General features: G+C 39.6%; 2 protein-coding genes across 3 annotated transcripts; one reads left to right on the top strand and one right to left on the bottom strand.

The window, feature by feature from the left end:
* Positions 1 to 91: 91 nt before the first annotated feature.
* mtfr1 (mitochondrial fission regulator 1) lies at positions 92 to 5,828 on the bottom strand. Of its 2 annotated transcripts, none has more exons than XM_053342313.1 (8): positions 5,782 to 5,828; positions 4,583 to 4,691; positions 4,065 to 4,163; positions 3,184 to 3,320; positions 2,657 to 2,892; positions 2,248 to 2,494; positions 1,835 to 2,018; positions 92 to 1,508 (listed from the first exon to the last, which is right to left on the bottom strand). In XM_053342313.1, the coding sequence occupies exons 2-8, from the start codon at positions 4,616 to 4,618 to the stop codon at positions 1,461 to 1,463; spliced, it is 987 nt and encodes a 328-aa protein (XP_053198288.1). In that variant the 5' UTR covers positions 4,619 to 4,691; positions 5,782 to 5,828; the 3' UTR covers positions 92 to 1,460. The 2 variants fall into 2 exon arrangements, with proteins under 2 accessions (XP_053198288.1, XP_053198289.1); XM_053342314.1 differs by lacking the exon at positions 5,782 to 5,828 and adding an exon at positions 5,464 to 5,673.
* A 324-nt stretch (positions 5,829 to 6,152) lies between these two features.
* On the top strand, positions 6,153 to 14,492 carry armc1 (armadillo repeat containing 1). Its single transcript, XM_053342554.1, has 7 exons — positions 6,153 to 6,376; positions 7,137 to 7,348; positions 8,058 to 8,149; positions 9,698 to 9,890; positions 10,416 to 10,532; positions 11,360 to 11,434; positions 12,029 to 14,492. The coding sequence occupies exons 2-7, from the start codon at positions 7,187 to 7,189 to the stop codon at positions 12,218 to 12,220; spliced, it is 831 nt and encodes a 276-aa protein (XP_053198529.1). The 5' UTR covers positions 6,153 to 6,376; positions 7,137 to 7,186; the 3' UTR covers positions 12,221 to 14,492.
* Positions 14,493 to 17,986: the final 3,494 nt, after the last annotated feature.

Here is a 17,986-nt window from a genome sequence, read left to right as displayed (position 1 = left end):
CGATCCATCCCAGTGATTCAATAACCATTTAATGACTGTAGGTGACTTTTATAACTTAGAAACTCAACTGCTGAAAATATACACCAGAGCATGTCAGGACACAAACTTTTATTTAGAGATTTGACAATTCAAGTTAAGTCATTTTTATGAATTATTCTACAAAGTTTTGAATAGTAAATTTAAATCACTTGATAACTGACACACACAGTCCACTGTCCCTTATAAAATAACAGAGTTGACTTGAAGCAGCAACTACACTGGCATGAACAGTGATCAGACAATTGACAGATGTGTCAGTCACTTTGAACCAAAAACTACTTAAAACTCCAAATGACGGAGTTAGTGTCACATTTTTAAACTGAGGTATAAAAACGTGATATTACTGACAAGAAAGCATTGCACCTTAAGGAGACTGATAACAGTGAGGGTTGTAGGACACAAGATCTGTTGTTATAAACATTACTGCAGTCATTCTTTTGTCGTCATGATGCTTTACTGCGTCAAAAGGTTGAAGTGTTCTGTGATAAAAGGCTTATCTTATCATATGGAGGTACTGATACAACAATAGATTGCATGTGTACCCATACACTCTTTGACCTAGAAATACGAACTCTCCATTACAGCTACAGGATCTGTTTTCCTCACCATCTGAGCATCTTCCAAACTTTGAATTAAAAAAAAAAGGAAAAAGGACACAACAGGTAAAAATTGGCAGCGAAGGGCTGAATCTCGCAGAACACCACTGGAATGTCTTTGGCTTTTAAACGTGGACCGCAGTGAAGCGATAAATAATGTCAAATAAAATCTAAATTCACGTATCCGAACCAATAAAAAACAAACCCTGGCAAAACTGGTAACTAGGACATGACTTGAGAAAGGGAACACCTTGAATTAATAACCAATTAATCTAGGACATAATTAGTGTTAAAATCAAGATTACTTAACCACAACATAAATAAATGGTCATCTTAAATTAGCCCACATATATATTAACAATACAGCACAATATTCCACAAAGAAAGTGCTAGCTTTCTTCAATGGTAGAACAACTTCAGCTTTCACAGACCCCTCAGATGTGGGAATAAAAAGCTGAGCAAGAAACCTAAACAAAGACTGAACAATAAAACTAATATTTCTCATTGTTGCTTAAACATGCACATGTGTGCCTCTGATGCTTTCATTCTGGACCATGATGAGAAGGAACAGTTAAACAAATATAAATCATGTTTGCAAAACAGAAAGCTAATATTAGTTATAAAAGTGCAAAAATAGATGGTCGGGATGACCATCGGATGCAACACTGAGATGACTGATGCTGGGAGCGGCCTGTTCTCTGGTTCAGACAGAATCCCTTCTCCCACATATGAACAGCTCATATGGAAAAAGTGGATAAGGCACTTTAAAGTGTCCAAGGAACCTCAAGTTCTGAACTCTGCATCGCCAGTGAGGCAGTCAGCTGTTTAGGGTAACTTCCTCCTTCCAGCTGATTTCAACATGTGCTGCCCAAACTGTGAAGACACAAAAGACAGAATCAAATACATGAGACCCTATAGACCACTGAGATTACTAACATTACATACACATGTTTCCAAAGATTAAATTCTTTCTTTAAAATCATATTTTTCAGATAAATATCTAAAAATACAGTCTACCTAAGATGAAAATTAACGCATCAACATTTTTTTTTTTTTTAAATACAGTTTTTACAGTTGGTCCACTAAGTCTAAATTATTTGGGGTTTTTTTTTCAATTGTGGATTTATAAATAAATCTTCTAGCTGTACATCAGAACCTGCGTCCACATTCAGCATGATGAATAAAGCAACATCTCTCACCAAAGGGGTTTCGGTTCGAGGTTTCACTTCTGGGACTTCTGGGAGTTTGAAATCCTCTGCGTCTTCTTGTCCACTGTCGTGTCGATAACGATGAGCAAACTTGCGTTTCAGGGCCTCAGCGATGAGCATTGCAGCATCTGTAGGATCGCTGGCCTTTAGTTTGGCCTCACCATCAACTGGACGACTATGAAAACACACAGACAAGGCTTTTACTAATGTTTAAATTTGAGGCAGCTTTACAGTCAGTGGAGAGACATCAAAAGGAGGTAAAACAGTTACAGGTAAAAAGATCCACCATTAGCTGAGGAAAACATCTTTTGACTACAAAAAACATGTCAGTGGTCACATTTGATCACTTCAAAATGTATATGAATGTCCTTTAATCCAATCACTACTAAAAAGGAGAGGCCCACCTTTTGACAGATCGCAACTTGACTTTGCCTATGTCTTTCAGAACATCAAGCATGTTGGGGATTTCTGCCGCCTTTGATTCCAAAATAGTCTGGCCATCTGTCTTCTTCCCTCTTCGCTCCTTTATCAAGTCTATGGCTGAAAATGTCCGCTGGAGACCTGGGGGTGGTGGGAGTGGTGGTGGTGGTGGAGGGGGTGGGGGAGGAGGAGGTGGGGCAGCAGGAGGAGGAGGTGCCCCTGTGGTAGCAGCTGAGGTGAAACAAAGGAGATAAGAGTCTTACAACTGTTTAACATGTGACATTCTGCTGCCATCTAGTGGACGTACTCTATTATTATTACCATAATAACAAAAAGCATTCCCACAAGATTGAGCAAGAGAAGCCTGTTTAAGAAGTGTTTGTTAGGAAATACCTGGCTGTGCGCTCTGTTCCTGTGCCAGTACGATTTGTGCTATCTGAGCTCTGAGTTTGGCAAGTTCAGTCTCCAGTGCGCTGATCTTCTGAATGGCCTCATCATTGGCAGTCGTCGGTCCCTGGGGATCAGGAGTCCCCTGATGCAGGCTTGGTAAGGACCTCTGGCGAGTTAAGGGTTTTCTCTGAGGGTCAGGCTGGTGGGCTCGAAACACAAGTCCTGCTTGGAGCCCTGACCTGTTTAAAAAGGGCAATTATTATTTTTTATCATCATTATTAAGGATAAGTGACAGAATCACAGGCACACACGTGTGAAGGGCTGTGTAATATTACAATGTATACATTACTGATGATACAGCATAATATGAAATGATAGACTTCTTTCTATCAGCTCAGTGTTCAGAATTTCAGCTACAAACTATCTATTCATTGAATTTAAAGGAAATGTGTTATACACAAGATGTCCAATTTTAAACATGCAACTTTAATTCTCTTCTAGAAGACAAAAGATCTCTATGCCACACTCACCTCGATCTACCAAAGCGGTCTTCATCATCCTCCTCGTCGTCCTGGTTGATCCAGGAAACATCAGCGAGAGAGGCTACAAAACCATTCTGCCTCCTGGAACTAATCAGGACACCAGCATCCTCAGAGTATGGATAGAGCTGTCAGAGAAGGAGACCAGTCATGCACAATATTAAGATTAAAACACCTTAAAAAGAAACACACCGACACACACAAGCACAGATTACAACAGTGCACTTCAAAGACTAATAAAGAGAAGTAATGAAGTAAAAATGAAGGTGGTTGAGAAGGAGGGTGTAGGGAGAGGGGGCAGGTTGTTAATGAAAGGTTCAGGTAGCTCAGTAGGTCTTTTATCAGCACGGTGTTGTCGCAGGTTGCTCAACAGACTGACCTAAAGCAGGTATACTGCATTCCTTATAGCGAGGGAGGGTGGCTGGAGACAGAAGAAAAGAAGAAAAGAGAAAGCAGTGTTGAAAGAGACAGAAAGGTAAAGAAAAGCAATACAGTTTCTGAAAAGACATGTACAGAGCTGAAATATTTCACACTGATTTGTTCTGAATCTAAACACAATGTCAGTACTCTGATAATAAGGAACTATCACTGCCCTAATGACTTCATCTACTCTGTTTATGGTTCATAAGTGAAAACAGTCAGATAAGCAGAGGTAAACAAAAGTTGAAGAGGGTACGTGAGTTGTTGTCACATATCTGTGACTTTAACAGTAAAGGCAAACAGGCAGAAAGAGAGGAGGATACCAAGTTAAATCATACATAACAAATTCAAAGAAATATGCACTAGAAGAAACACAGCATGGGATTATCTTAAAAAACATTGTCAAATGACACCAACACGATTAAAAGATGATCCTGCAGGTCATTTCTCACCTGAAAATGAACCCTGGGGCAGGGCTTAAGAGGAAGACTAGTAGCTATTCTCCTCACAATACTTCTGGAGGACCCGTAGGGCTTAGCCGATCCAAAAGCCTGCAAAACAAAACTCATGTCAAGTATGATTCATAAAAATCACATCATACATTAGTAAAAATAATTTCCGTATAGAGCTGCAACAAATAGTTGATTTATCGATTAGCAACTATTGGGATAATAGATTATGTCATTTATCAAGAAAAAAAAAGCTAAATATTTGATAGTCCAGCTTCTTAAAAGTTAAGATTTGCTGTTTTCATATATGACAGAGAACTGAATTTCTTAACATTTTAAACTATTACTAAATCTAAACTATTAATCGACTGATTAAGGAAATGATCGACCAATTTATCGATAGTGAAAATAATTTTTAGTTGCAGCCCTATATTTATATTTTGTCCAGAGCACAGTGTGTATGAAATGTGTAGTTATTCAAACTCTAATCAGATCAGAAATCAGCACAGACTGCCACATACCAGGTCCATTTCAATTCGTTCATCGTCTTTACTCATTTCTGTTGAGGTCCTTCACGAGGACTAATGGATACACGTCCAAACACTGAGGGCATCATCACCAAACAGCAATCTAAAAGGAAACACAACACAAGACTGAGAAATTCCGTTTGTGTCACCTTTAAACAAACAACATGAAACCATATGGTGGCTAATATATTATATAATTATAACAAGTACATAGAGCTTTTTGCCCCTTCAGTAAAGTGGCGTGCCATCCAAAGCTATTACTGCTGTCAGTATTTAATAGCTTATGGCAATGGAAGGTAAATATCGGCCTGTGGGCCAAATCCAGCTGTCCAGCAAAAATATTTGGCCCTGTGATGAAAGCTGAACTCTCCACTTACATGGTTCACATTCACATTTTTACATAATATTTCACAAATGACTGTAGATATTTAAATAAAAACAAACAAGGAGAGGCATTAAAACCATGGTGGCACCTTGCATGGTGCTGATATGAGGCCTCGCAAATCTACTACAGAGAAATAAAAGAATAATAGAATAAAATAAATAAAACAAATAAAACAACTATCCCATGGTTGAACCTAATTGTTTGCCTGGCTTAAAGTAGTCAAGGTTTTTTCCATCATCTATTTTTCCTGAGACAACTGTCAAACAGATAAATAAACATTATTATGATCTTACATTTTGACAAAAATAAAGCATTGTGTGTGAGGGGTATCACTGAATACACAGCAAGAAAAAAACACACATTAGAGTCCAGTTTCATTTTGAGTAGTATGTAAGGTTAAAGTTAGCTCTAAAATACAAAAACAAATATGAAGACAGTCAAAAATGAAATGAAATAATTTTCAGTAACAATAAAGTTGCCATAAACTTACCAACTGTGTTTTGTGATTTTAAGTAACTTAGGACGCCAAGAAACGTGAGAAAAGTCGCCTTTCTCTAAATAAAATTAAATTAGCGCTACAAATCGGGTGACTCGTAACTTAGCGGGCTGTTTGGGCTAACCAGTGCTAACTAACAGCAGGCTAAACTCAACCCCGCAAACTTTTCACAAACACTGAGACATTTATATGGACTTTGGCGAAGACGCGCACAATGTTAGTTTCCCCTGCCGTGCGACAGAAATGCTCACAATTTATATTAACGTTACACACAGCCGTTCAGATGTGAAAGTGACTTTGAAACCGACTTACCGAGGCTAGCGGTGGCTCACAACTTCCTAAATTTTTCCACCTTGTCAAGCTGTGGGAGGTGGGAAGAGTCATGGAATATGGGGATTACGATATATAGGTTGTGACTATCGTGCATCACCATAGGCTGAGTATAGTGAGTGGCAGACAGTTATACCAATCAAAATCAAGACACAAAATTGTACTGTATCATGATTGGATAGTATATCAGTCGATCAAATGACATTATCCAATCATATGCTAGCAGCCATGTGAGTGTTCGTTACATATCCCTGTGTTTCCCGGCGGGGCTGTGTCCCGTTTAAAAAACGATAGGATCCATTAAATGGGAAAGCTGGCACGTCCTCAGTCACAAAACAGCTGCACCCCGTTGATGTGCCACAAAAACCCAAACAGTCAGTGTGCACAGCTGCTAGCTAAACGGAGCATAGTAAAAGAAAGAGGCGCAGGCCTAGCGTTAGTGACATTATTTTGTAAAGGTTGTTTTTAATAAGTGGCACCGGGACGAAGCCGTTTGTCACTTCGTCGTTTTTTGCATCTGTTGTAGCTGAAGTTATCCGAGGTTGTCTCATGATTTAACTTGAATACTGACGAAAAGGTAAGCTGTAATTGTGGAGTAACATTAGCCTAGCCTAGCTGCTGATTCGCCTATGTAGCGCAGGGCGTGATTTGAGGTGAGGTTGGGGGTCGTAGAAAGTGTCTTTGGCAAAAACGAGCGAGTGTAATGAAAGCAGTCTAAGGATTTGTTCACAGTAAATCATGATATTACATCGGATGACTTAACATGTACCTACCGGTGCATGCTAAGCTGCTTTCACGTGATAACTAGTCTTATCAGAGCATGCCAGTGTACTCAGTCACTTAACAGTAGCCACTTATCAGTCTAATCAATAACACAGCTCCACATTTTATTTAATATTTCAGACACGCCGTCAAAATCTGTTAAACATGGGTTATGTTGTAAATGTAAATCCAGCTGCATCAAGTTAGTAAAAATAGCTTTTAAAACTTAAATCTTTACATACATAAATGTATTTGTAGTAGTGCTGCAAAGATAAGTTGATTTAAGCAATTAGCTGATCCACAGAAAATGAATAATTGGTCAGATCATTTAAGAAAAAACAAATATTTGCTGGTTTCAGACTCTCAAGTGTGAAGATTTGATGCTTTTTGATTAATTGTGTTGCAGAATTGACAAAAAAAAGAGACTTACCATGAGTTTTGAGAAATTGTGTTGGGTACTCACTATTTTCAAATATTAATATTACACAAACAAAACTACAGATATAAAAAAAACACACATTGCATCCCTGACTTGCACAATGTTAACTCCTTCATATACCTCATTTATTTTTCAGTAGAGTGAAGAGGTTGGTTTGATGTGCGTGGCTTCAAGACAAGAGGCACCATGAGTGCAGAGGTGGATGCACTGACTGTGGTGAACCAGCTGCGAGATCTTGCTGCGGACCCCCTGAACCGAAGAGCCATAGTAGAAGATCAAGGCTGCTTGCCAGGTCTCATCCTTTTTCTGGACCACCCCAACCCACAGGTCGTCTACTCTGCACTTTTGGTGAGCAGCATCCATCTATTTATATTTTCCTAATATGTTGGCATAAAACACCACAGATAATATTACAAGTAGACAGTTATAGAATTAAAATGCAAGATTTGATTGGATTATACAGAACCTTCAAACGGAAATATCTACAACAGCTTAGATTAATTTTCATGGCTTAATATCAGGAGAGATCTCTACTGGTTCTGTAAATAGTTGTTTTCTGTTCATGCTGTATATTTGTCCCCCCCTGCTGTCCTGCAGTGTCAGAGCAGGTCTCAGTGACCGTCTAAAGGCCACAAGCAAGCATGTGGTGGCAATAAAACAGCAACACATTAAAAACACTGTACGATGGTGACATCTGCTGTCTGTTTTGTGGTGTAAACACAATACTAAGTCTTGTTATAGCAACCTCTCCCCTCTTCCTCCACCACCATCACCCTTTTTGTGCTGTGCATGACTTGTATTTGTGAGTACACATCTAAATGCCTTTACATAATAGTGGCTCCTTGACGGTAACCCGTGAAGTGTAAACACAGGGGCAGTGCATTGTATTTATAAAGGTTATGTAATATTTTACCAGTGAACACACGCACCCATTTGAACAGCTCTCTCTCTCTCTCTCTCTCACTCTCACTCACTCTCGCTCTCTCTCTGATAATATCACAAGGGTCTGTCAGCCTTTTAGCTGGTGTATAGATAACGGTTGCCCTTGTCTTTGCAGGCCGTGCGCTACCTGGCAGAATGTCGAGCCAACAGGGAGAAGATGAAGGGCGAGCTGGGCATGATGCTGAGTTTGCAGAATGTCGTGCAGAAGCAAGTCACTGTCACCACAACATCACACACATACAGCCACACACACGCACACACTTGCTCACTGTGCACTTCTCTACCTAAAACCTTAAGCAAGGATTTCTTTTGTTTTGCATGGATATATGTGCCAGTCTGCAAATTTTCCAGGCAGGATGATGTCCTTTTGTCAGGATGAATGTGATTAAAGTTGAATTAGAATCGTAAACAGTTAAATTGCTGTTTCTGCATATCATAGATTTTAATGCATCCTGCCACCCCTCTGCAATTTTTTGATGATTCCACTTGCACGTTTTAACTGATGTAGGCTTGCATTTGCTCGTTATGATGCAAAGTTAGCGGGTTATTTTGCAGAGGTTGCTCATTTTGCACATGTCTTTGTGGCTCTCTGTTTATTGCTGGTTTTAAGTATATTAGTCCTTGTACACTTTTGTGGAAGCATTGGACTCAACTTTATTTCCGGCCTCCTAAAAGAACAGGATGAACATCGATCATCTGGTCACTCATTTAGTGTCAGAGGCAGGTCTGGTTTGAGGAGGTGCTAGCTAGAGCCACCAGAGGGTCTGTGTCAGTTTTGCTAAATGACTGATGTTTATCATTAGCACCCAGACAGGAATAGACCTATGTTCAAGTGGCTGACTGTAGGTTGCATGATTTTATCCCCCCTCCCTCATCAACCTGCGGCCAAGCTCTCGCTCACCCTGGAGTAGGCCAGTCACTTCAGCTAGTCAGGGGTGGCATCAAGAGGAGCCCTGCAGTAACAGCAGCAGCTCTCCCTGCTCACAGTCCAGTCAGTCTGACTTTGGGTGGAGGTCGATCATAGCTGGACAGAGTGGCAACACATGGCTGAGGGGGGGCGTCTAGCATAGTTGCACTATAAAGGTGCAATTCTTATTCCGATTTTAAAATATGAAGCTCGAGATGATATGACTTGATCAATAAAGAAAAGATCATGTGTGGTTCACAGACAGGCCTCCCTAAAGCTGAGGTAGGAATGTGTTGCACAGTGCTGAAGGGAGGGCACACCAGGCTCTCAGAGGGCAGCAGTGCCAGAGAGCTGATGTCATATGTGGTTACTATAGAAGGAGTGATGACTTGGTGACATATAAAGCAGTATAGCCTGCAGGGATATCCCAGGATCCCTCACAAAATATCAGTTATGGCAATACAACTGCAACTGACCTCATGTGGCTTCTTCAATGAAAGCTGCTCCTGCCCACCAAAGTATTTTGCTCTGCCTCTGCTTTTTTTTTTAGCTACGAGAGCAGAAAAAACAGACTAATGCACAGAAAAAGTTTAATTAACATTTTTTTGGTATGCATGTGGGAAGATGGCAGCCTTTTTGTTTTGTACACAATTAAATTGAGTTATTCTTAAACTTAAGTACATTCACCTACACTGTGCTTTAACTGTATAGTTGAATTAATACATACATCACATCAAAACAACAATTCATTTCAGCATTAATATATGTGTATAATATATAATGTAATATCTCAATTCTTTTCTTTCACGATTTTCTCTTTCTGACTGATTTTTACTCTCTTACCAAAGGAGTACATCCCCCGGAGAAACCAAACTCTTGGCCTCTGAGATCTACGAAATTTTGCAGGCAGCCGGTAAAGACGAGGCCGCACAGGCTGAGGCAGATGCTGCCTCCTGCCGACGTAAAGCCCAGTTCTTCCTGGGCTCCAACAACAAAAGGGCCAAAACTGTTGTGCTGCACATCGATGGACTAGACGACTCTGTAAGTGTTGACAACGTGCATACAGTAATAAAGACAGTATATGTGGTTAGAGCACATCTGTCATGTTCACATCTGATGATTTACAAAAATCTCTTTTTGGCACATCATGTTTGCTGCTGTCATCATCACAGTGTTGTCAGTGCATCTTAGCGGTGTCTATCTGGTGTAGGATAGGAGGGTGGAGGGGTCGGGTTGTAAATGTCAGCCATTGAACAGCAGGACATTGAGATTGAACCTGAATGCTGCTCTGCAGGAAGCTTGCACCTAGCCAGATTACATTACAGCAGACAGACGGCCTCTGGTGGGCTGCATCCCTATCACTTCAGCAGGAACACAAGACTTTGGCAGCTGGAGTCATAGATATGTAAACTGTATTTCTCAGCGTAATGTTGTTTGTAGCTATTACATGCAAAATAGTATATATTTCTTTGTCCATATTCTGCCTAATTTGTTTGTGGTTGATTGTGTAGCTTTGAGCTGCTGTTTAGCCCGTGTAATTGTACCTTTCATCTTTTCTTTTGTAAGACTCGGAGGAGCCTCTGTGAGGAGGCCTTGTTAAAGATCCGAGGGGTCATCAGCTTCACCTTCCAGATGGCCGTCAAGAGATGTGTTGTCAGGATCCGCTCTGACCTCAAAGCTGAAGTAAGTGCTCTGCGTCCCAACACAGAAAACCATCCAGGAACTTGAGGAAAAAAATATAACAGACTTAATGTATTATAGCTTAACTTTCAAACATCTTTGAACCTGCACTTGTTCCACAGCGACTGCATCTTTTAAAGCCGCTTGATTGTTACCTGCTGACTGGTCATGAATCCAGTAGTATTAAAACTGGCTAGAAATAGTCGTGATTACAGAAATACCCTTGTTTGTCAAAATGAATTACAATGTACACTTGCCAAGTAAAGTGATCAATGTGGTTTGAAGTAGAGCTGCAATTAGTCGATTAATTGATGAGTCAATCATTAGAAAATTAATTGCCACATATTTTCATGATGTTTTTGAGAACATTTTAAAAAAATATATCCTAATTTTTCAGTCTTCTATGATAGTAAATTCAATATCTTTGGTTTGTGGAGGACAAAAGAGACACTTCAGGAAGTCATTCCAGGAAGTCAAGATAATTTTCAGACATTTTATAGACCAAACAGCTACTTGATTGATAACTGACAGATTAATCAACAGTGACAATATGATTGTTAGTTGCAGCCTTAGTTTGATATGCAGGGCATAATTTTGATACTGATCACAATACGTAGTGCATAATTTCATAGCAAAATTGTCAGATACAGAAAACCTGACCTATATATTGTCAATCTTTATATGGAACATCTTTGTCATGCTGCTGCTACACTCTATATCAATAACAACTGTGTTTGACTTTAACATGCAATATCCCAAAAGTAGATGAATATAGATATAGATATGTTATCACAAATACGAACAAAAATGGTTCTCTCTCTCTCTTACAGGCGTTGGGTACAGCAATCAACTCCACCAAAGTAATGAAAGCCCAGCAGGTGGTGAAGACAGAGGATGGAGGAGAGGTAATGGAGTAGTAATAGATATTGTTTACCTGTAACTGCTGTACAGTAGACTATTTTTTTTTGTTTTACCTTGAGTGAGTCAGTTGATAAGTAAGTGTGCTTGCTGTATGTTGTGTGTATCTCTGGGAGTGTACCCCCCCCCCCCCCCCCCCCACCTCTGCCTGTGGCTGATACTTATTCACACTGACATGATTAGCTAGTCACATCTCTGCCTCAGCCTATAGGCAAGTTACTTTTTGACAAACACGTGACTGATCCCAGATTTATTTTTTTAAGCATGTACCTAAACCCTATAATTGACTGAAATGTGTAACATTTTGCCTTTTAACAAAATGTAACACTGCTAATGTTTTGTTTCTAATCACTGCAAATAGTAGTGATATATTACATGGCCAACAGGGGGCAGACCTGACTCACGCTTAAGATCACACTTGGTCATACTCAATATATTTAGCTCTGTTGAGGGCTGTGCTTTATGTTCATCTTTCAAATTAGTTTCTTTGGGTACATTTTTATGCTTCATGGCCATGCAAAACAATTTATATTCTATTTTGTTTAAATTGTACTTATATTTATTTTCTGTCTTTTGTGCAGTTGATTCTGCCATTCCAGGAGGGCTCTGAAATGCTGGTGGAGGAGAACACAGACATCCCAGACTATCTGCCTGAGGAGGAGAGTCCGTCCGAGGAGCAGGATAAGGCCGTCACGCGCGTGGGCTCCATCACAGATGGCATGGGCTGGCTCAACACAGCCGCCAACTTCCTGACACGCTCTTTTTACTGGTGACCACTTCCTGTGCTCATTTTCTGCCCCCTGTTTATTTTTTTCCCCCTAAAGTAACCATCCAAGCTGCAGCGTTTCAGCATCTCTCAGCCTAGTCCCGGAACTAAGCCCTGTCTCATGGCCCTACACTAGTCTAGAGTCCCCTCTGCAAAGCACACAGAGCCCGGTCACGCAAGTGTGTGCGACAAGTGCTGGACTGCTGGACTGCCAAGTGGAACCTGCAATAACTTTATATACTTTAACTATATATATAGATATATATATCTATATGTGTATATATATAATTAAAAAATTCCACTGCAGGCTGTATGTGCACAACTATATACTAGCTGCATATGTGTCTCACAAAACATCACTAGAGGACTTTAAATCAGATGAAACCAAATAGCATTCTGGTAATGTGTGTGGCTGCGTTGACAGAGTTTACACGTGGCAGGCATATTTAATAGTTGAGGCTGATTTTTACATGTTGAAAATTGGGAGGGTTTTTTTTCTTGTTTTTTTGTGTGCATGCTTTTTGGTTGCTTTTCTCTTGGTGTCTATTCCCAACCATCCTTTAACTACACATGCAGTACATACTACTGCATGTTTTTCATATCTTTCATTCTTCAATTTCCCAATTAAGCTTTTTTTTTTTTTTTCTTCCCTTCACTGTTTTTGTTGTTTTTTTTAGCATGCTTTGAGTCTTTTGTGCCAATCTTGCCTGATGCCTAGATCTTCAGTTATTGTGTGTGCCTTTTTGACATTTCACTGTAATTATTATTTATTCATCATTGTAACTTCATTCAAATAATTTGAGAACTCAGAGCACGTCAGATGTAACATTTGTGCTTCCCAGGTGGCCCTTAGAAGCAGGCGGCCTTCTCTAGCTTTTAGCTCGCTGAGGGACGTCTCTTCAGTAGAATTAGTGAACTAGACACCAGCAAGAGGCTGCAGCCACATTCAGCCACTGGCTTACATGCAGGATCATAGGACTGTTTTTTGTTGTGTACTGATTAGCTAGTTGGCTGATTAATACACCACCCCTTACTGCGTTTAGTGTTTTCTGTCACAAAGCAGGACTCCTGTGATGATGATGCTATAATGCAGGGGGGAAAAAAATCATAAGTGAGTTCTGTAGCGGCGACGAATCGGCTGATGGCTCTTTTGTGTTAATTGCACAGACTTTAGGCTACCTCTGTTTTCAGCCCTCTATCTCACATCCACAGTATGGTCTTCTGTAGGTTTAGTTCAGCATGGTGAAGACAAACCTGGTAGATCCCTGCTTGTATTTACTTTAACATGTTACCTGGAATTCCACTGACATTCTTGCAGTTTTGTAGACCCACCTGTTAAGTTCAATATTTCCATTTAGCCGGCAGTGTCCTTAATGTAAAGATCATGTTGGTGCACGCTCACACATGCACACAGAGGACTCACTAATGCTGTCATATGAGCAGTAGCGGTATACTATAACAATGGTATGGTTATGTACATTTTGTAAATGGTGCCTGAATCCCAACAATCGCACATGTGAAGGAAACTTGTTTTTTTTGTAATACTGATTTGCATTTGATGTCACAAAATGGGAGAAGAGGTTGTAGCTGCTAATGCTAACACTTCTAGTGAGTCTTTTTTTTTTTTTTTTTAAATTCGAAAGCTCCTACTACTCTGTGACTCACACCAGGTTTAATCATTATCTCCTCTGAATTGTGTGTGTCATTAACAATTATTATATCCAGTGCTGACTAGGCGGCTTTTATTGTTTTGATGGTGCAGAAATGTCACAGTTGGTTGAGGTCAAACTGGCAAAGAATGACCTGAATAACCTGTGTTTATGGTGGCTACTCTCTTGGAAAAGCAATAATATTTTTTGCATTAGTGATTATAGTTCAGCAGCAGCAGCAGCAGCCTTCAATATCATAATTTTGAATAAAAGGTATTAGTTAAGTCATTATCAGTATTAAATTTAAGCATCTTAATTTGCACACAGTTAATCTCCAGGTTGCTTCATGTAATTTCATTTTAACAATAGCGATATCTCAGTTCATACTGCAAAGCAAGAATACTTGAACATGTTTATTAGAACTGTCATGTAATGATCAAAGTGTAAATTCCTTCCTGTTAGATTTACTACATCTGTAAGGCTGACAGAGAAAAAGCAAGTCCTCTACAATGTAACTTCATGTGTATAGACGTCATCTATCATCAAATGTATAATAATGTAATGCAGATCTAAAAACTGTAGATTCCCATACTGTTAATGCAAATGATGATGATAAACCTAAAATCTAAATTTGTCTTGTGTTTTTTATTTTCAGCAGAATATGTTGCGGTTGGTTTAACTGAAAATGATAAAATGGTGTCATATCTTCATGATCATCACTTTGTCAAATCAAACTGCTCAAGGCAGCAACCATTCTTACACAGAGAGAGATGGGGAAATTCAGTTTTCTGTACTGGTGCATAAGTGAGGAGCCCCAGGGCAATCCTGTGGTCGGCCCACCACCTCCCCCAGTCTTGGTGCTGGTAGGCAGGCAGAGGCGGCAGCCAGCCCCAGCTGGAGGGCCTGGAGCCACTGCTGATGCTGCTGCTGAGCCTCCAATGAGACACTGTGCCAAGCTGGAGAGGAGGCCTTCACTCTGCTGTTGCATCATCTGGATAGAAGGCAACTAGAGAGCATGTTTATTCACAATTTTTAATCTCTTCAGGACATTTTTAAATCAATGTTATAAACCACTATTTTACACTGAAGTTTTGCAAAGGAAAACAGAAAAGACAGCTTAAATATTTTACAGTGCATACATCGGACTAAAAATAAATTGCAACAAAAGGTCAAATATGCTATTTTAAGTGTACTCAATACCACAGTATATAATGTATACTATACATTCTTTGCACAGATAGAAGTAAACAGATCATTTGTTCAGTAGAATTTCATAAATAACAAGCATGCAAGAGCAATCTCTTCAGAGGGAATAACTCACCTCATGGGTCATTTATTATTAGCTGTTATGAATGTTTTTGTCATCATGGAATTGTAGTACAGATATTATCATTTTAAGGAGTTCTCATCTATGGTGGCTTGAAAGTTAAGTTTCAAATCAGATTTCTCACATATGACCACTAGAGAGAGACAGCAAGCCTGAAAAAAAGAGGAAAAATGAGAAGCTGTGAGGTGCAGAGTATATTCCAGAAAAATGTGATGAAAACACTTGTTTGTAATCAGATGACCTCAGATTGTTAATGCAATGGAGAACCTTGCTGAAACTGCATTTCCTTGTGGTTGGTTTGAGCCTGAGTAAGAATCATCATCATCATCGCCATTAACACAGTGCGGCCATTAACATGCTTTGTTCACCTCAGCCTCTAATATCTGTATGTGCAGACATTTGCCATGCAGACCTAAGGGAACTCGTGCAGCCATAAGGTTGTTTTTAGAAATGAATTTAGCGCACAATGCCTGAGCACTAATGTAAAAAGCAATTCTCTGTTTTAAATGATTTTCTTCAGGGGTTCATATGCTACTATATAGGGATATTGCTCCTCTCAGAGGTTTCTGCATGTAAGGGGATATCCTCCAGAGAACATAAAGTGGCACTCACCCCTCATTTTCAAATTAGAGAAACACATAATTTCACTCATTCCACCTTGAGTTCTTTGGATAAACCACATCCTCTTTCTTCCTTTCTCATCCCCCCCATCAGATAAAACACAATCAGACTGCCTTGTGCACAGGTCTGGTCCCCCATGGCCATATCAGCCCTGTTGCCTAAATGTGCTTATAAATGTGTTGTCGATATCATCCTCCTACCTGTGCGTATTTGCATGGTTAATCTACGTGCAGGGGGGGGGGGGGGGTGATGGAGGGGAGATAGGTGCGTCTCATGCGCCCCATGGGCTCTTGAGGAATTTTATTGGAGGTTCAGCTCCCAGTCAATGGGATCAGCCGTAAATCCCGTTCAGAGTGTGGCAGGAAATGATGTGACTCTGGCAATTTATGTCAAATAACTTTTGAGGATGTGTGAGTGTAGCGATCAGCGCTACCGGGGCAGCGATAACTCTTCTGCGGGGGGCCCCCGGTGAAGATTTAATTGAGACATTTTTCTTTATCTGGAGCGAAGCGCCGGGGCCGTGTTGTTGTGTAACGAGATGTAATGTCTCTCTTTATACGGGGGTCAACATCCAGGATGAAGGAAGGTCACAGACTGACTGTTTGAGCATCCAATTTGCTCACGTAATACCTGCTCTACAGGGATGGGCGAAGACGTGTTAAAAATCACGTATTTTTGAACTGCTTGGCCTGCCATGAAAGACACAAAGTATTAAGTTACACAGTCCACATATCACAGGCAGACATGAAGTCCTGCTGCAGAAATACAATACAGAAGTGTGATTTCATATGCAGCTTGTTGTTAAACAATGTGGTTTTCTTTCTAATGAGGTCATCTTTATAAATATGAAACTAAAGGCTTTACTGTTAATGAATCTTCGACTACTTCTTTATAGATCAGTTATAAAACCCATTGTGATTTACAATGTAAAAATCCCAATGGCTATTTTTTAAAATCTTTTTTATTTGGTGGCAAGTGTTTCAAATAAACCATCAAGTCTGCAATTACTTATGTTATTAATGAAGGGTTTCCATAATCAGATCTGCAATAAGTTGGTAGATCAAAAAAAAATCAAACCAGTCAAATTGATTTATAACAACCTGGTAACTTAAAAAGTGTGTCTTAATTGGAGCTATACAACAGGAGATTACTGTATACTGATCACATGGTTTAAATGCTTTGCTAAGTCCTAAAAGCCAATAATTAGTTCTGCTTACCATGAATAAAGTTATTATAACCTCTTTACAGATACAGATAGATCCTTAAATAAATGTCACAGACCCATAACAAAAATATAATCAATTTCAAGTACAGCTCTGAATACTTGCAGTATCTTAATGACCTCTTAATGATGTAATTATGCAGAAAGGCACTTATCAGTTTAAATATATATGACAATATTTTAATTATTATTGCATCATTATTATTATCATTATTATCATTATTATTATTATTATTATTATTATCATTAAGTGTAAAAATATATCTGGTCACGTTGGCCCTAATTTTAACTATTTCTCCATGCTACTGAGTAGTACTGTGCAGTGTATCTATAATCATCTATAATAATGTCCTGCATTTTATAAGATGATATGTTTTAGTCATAACTTTTGTGAACCAGTTGTTTGTAAAGTAACTCATAAAGCTGTTAAATACTAAGAAAACAGAATATTTGCCTCTGAAAATAGTTCTGCATTAAAGGGAAGTACACCTGTTCAAGTAAAGTGCAGTAACAGAGTTTCCACAACTGGTATTCATGAATTAAATCCATCAGCATCACTAGCTTGAGAAAAAAACAACAACTTTGGTTTCCATTATGAAGTGATTTAATTTCTTGTACAAATGTATATTTCAGATGTATATAGTCCTTGCATATCTCTGTGCGTGCTCCTCCTCCTGCAGCAGCTTGCATGGGGGCCTTGATGAGATGCATGCACACACAGTCAGCTCATAATTGTGGCCATAGCTCATTATTGTCCCCCGGATGATTTGGATCCGCTGGGGGGAGTCTTGTCCTCTGACACCGCCAAGTCCGCCCGGCGACAACCACTCCAGGCACTGATTGGTGGGATGAAATATTGCCGGCGAAAATTAAAAGGTCCCAGTGTCAAAATAATTCATGATATGCATATCTTCCCGGCTTGATGAAATCGCTGATATCTGGATTAGGCGGATA

Source organism: Scomber japonicus, chromosome 21 (assembly GCF_027409825.1).
Source record: "Scomber japonicus isolate fScoJap1 chromosome 21, fScoJap1.pri, whole genome shotgun sequence".
Classification (NCBI taxonomy): Eukaryota; Metazoa; Chordata; class Actinopteri; order Scombriformes; family Scombridae; genus Scomber; species Scomber japonicus.
The sequence above is the reverse complement of the archived record's forward strand: the minus strand, read 5'-3'. Positions and strand labels throughout refer to the sequence as shown.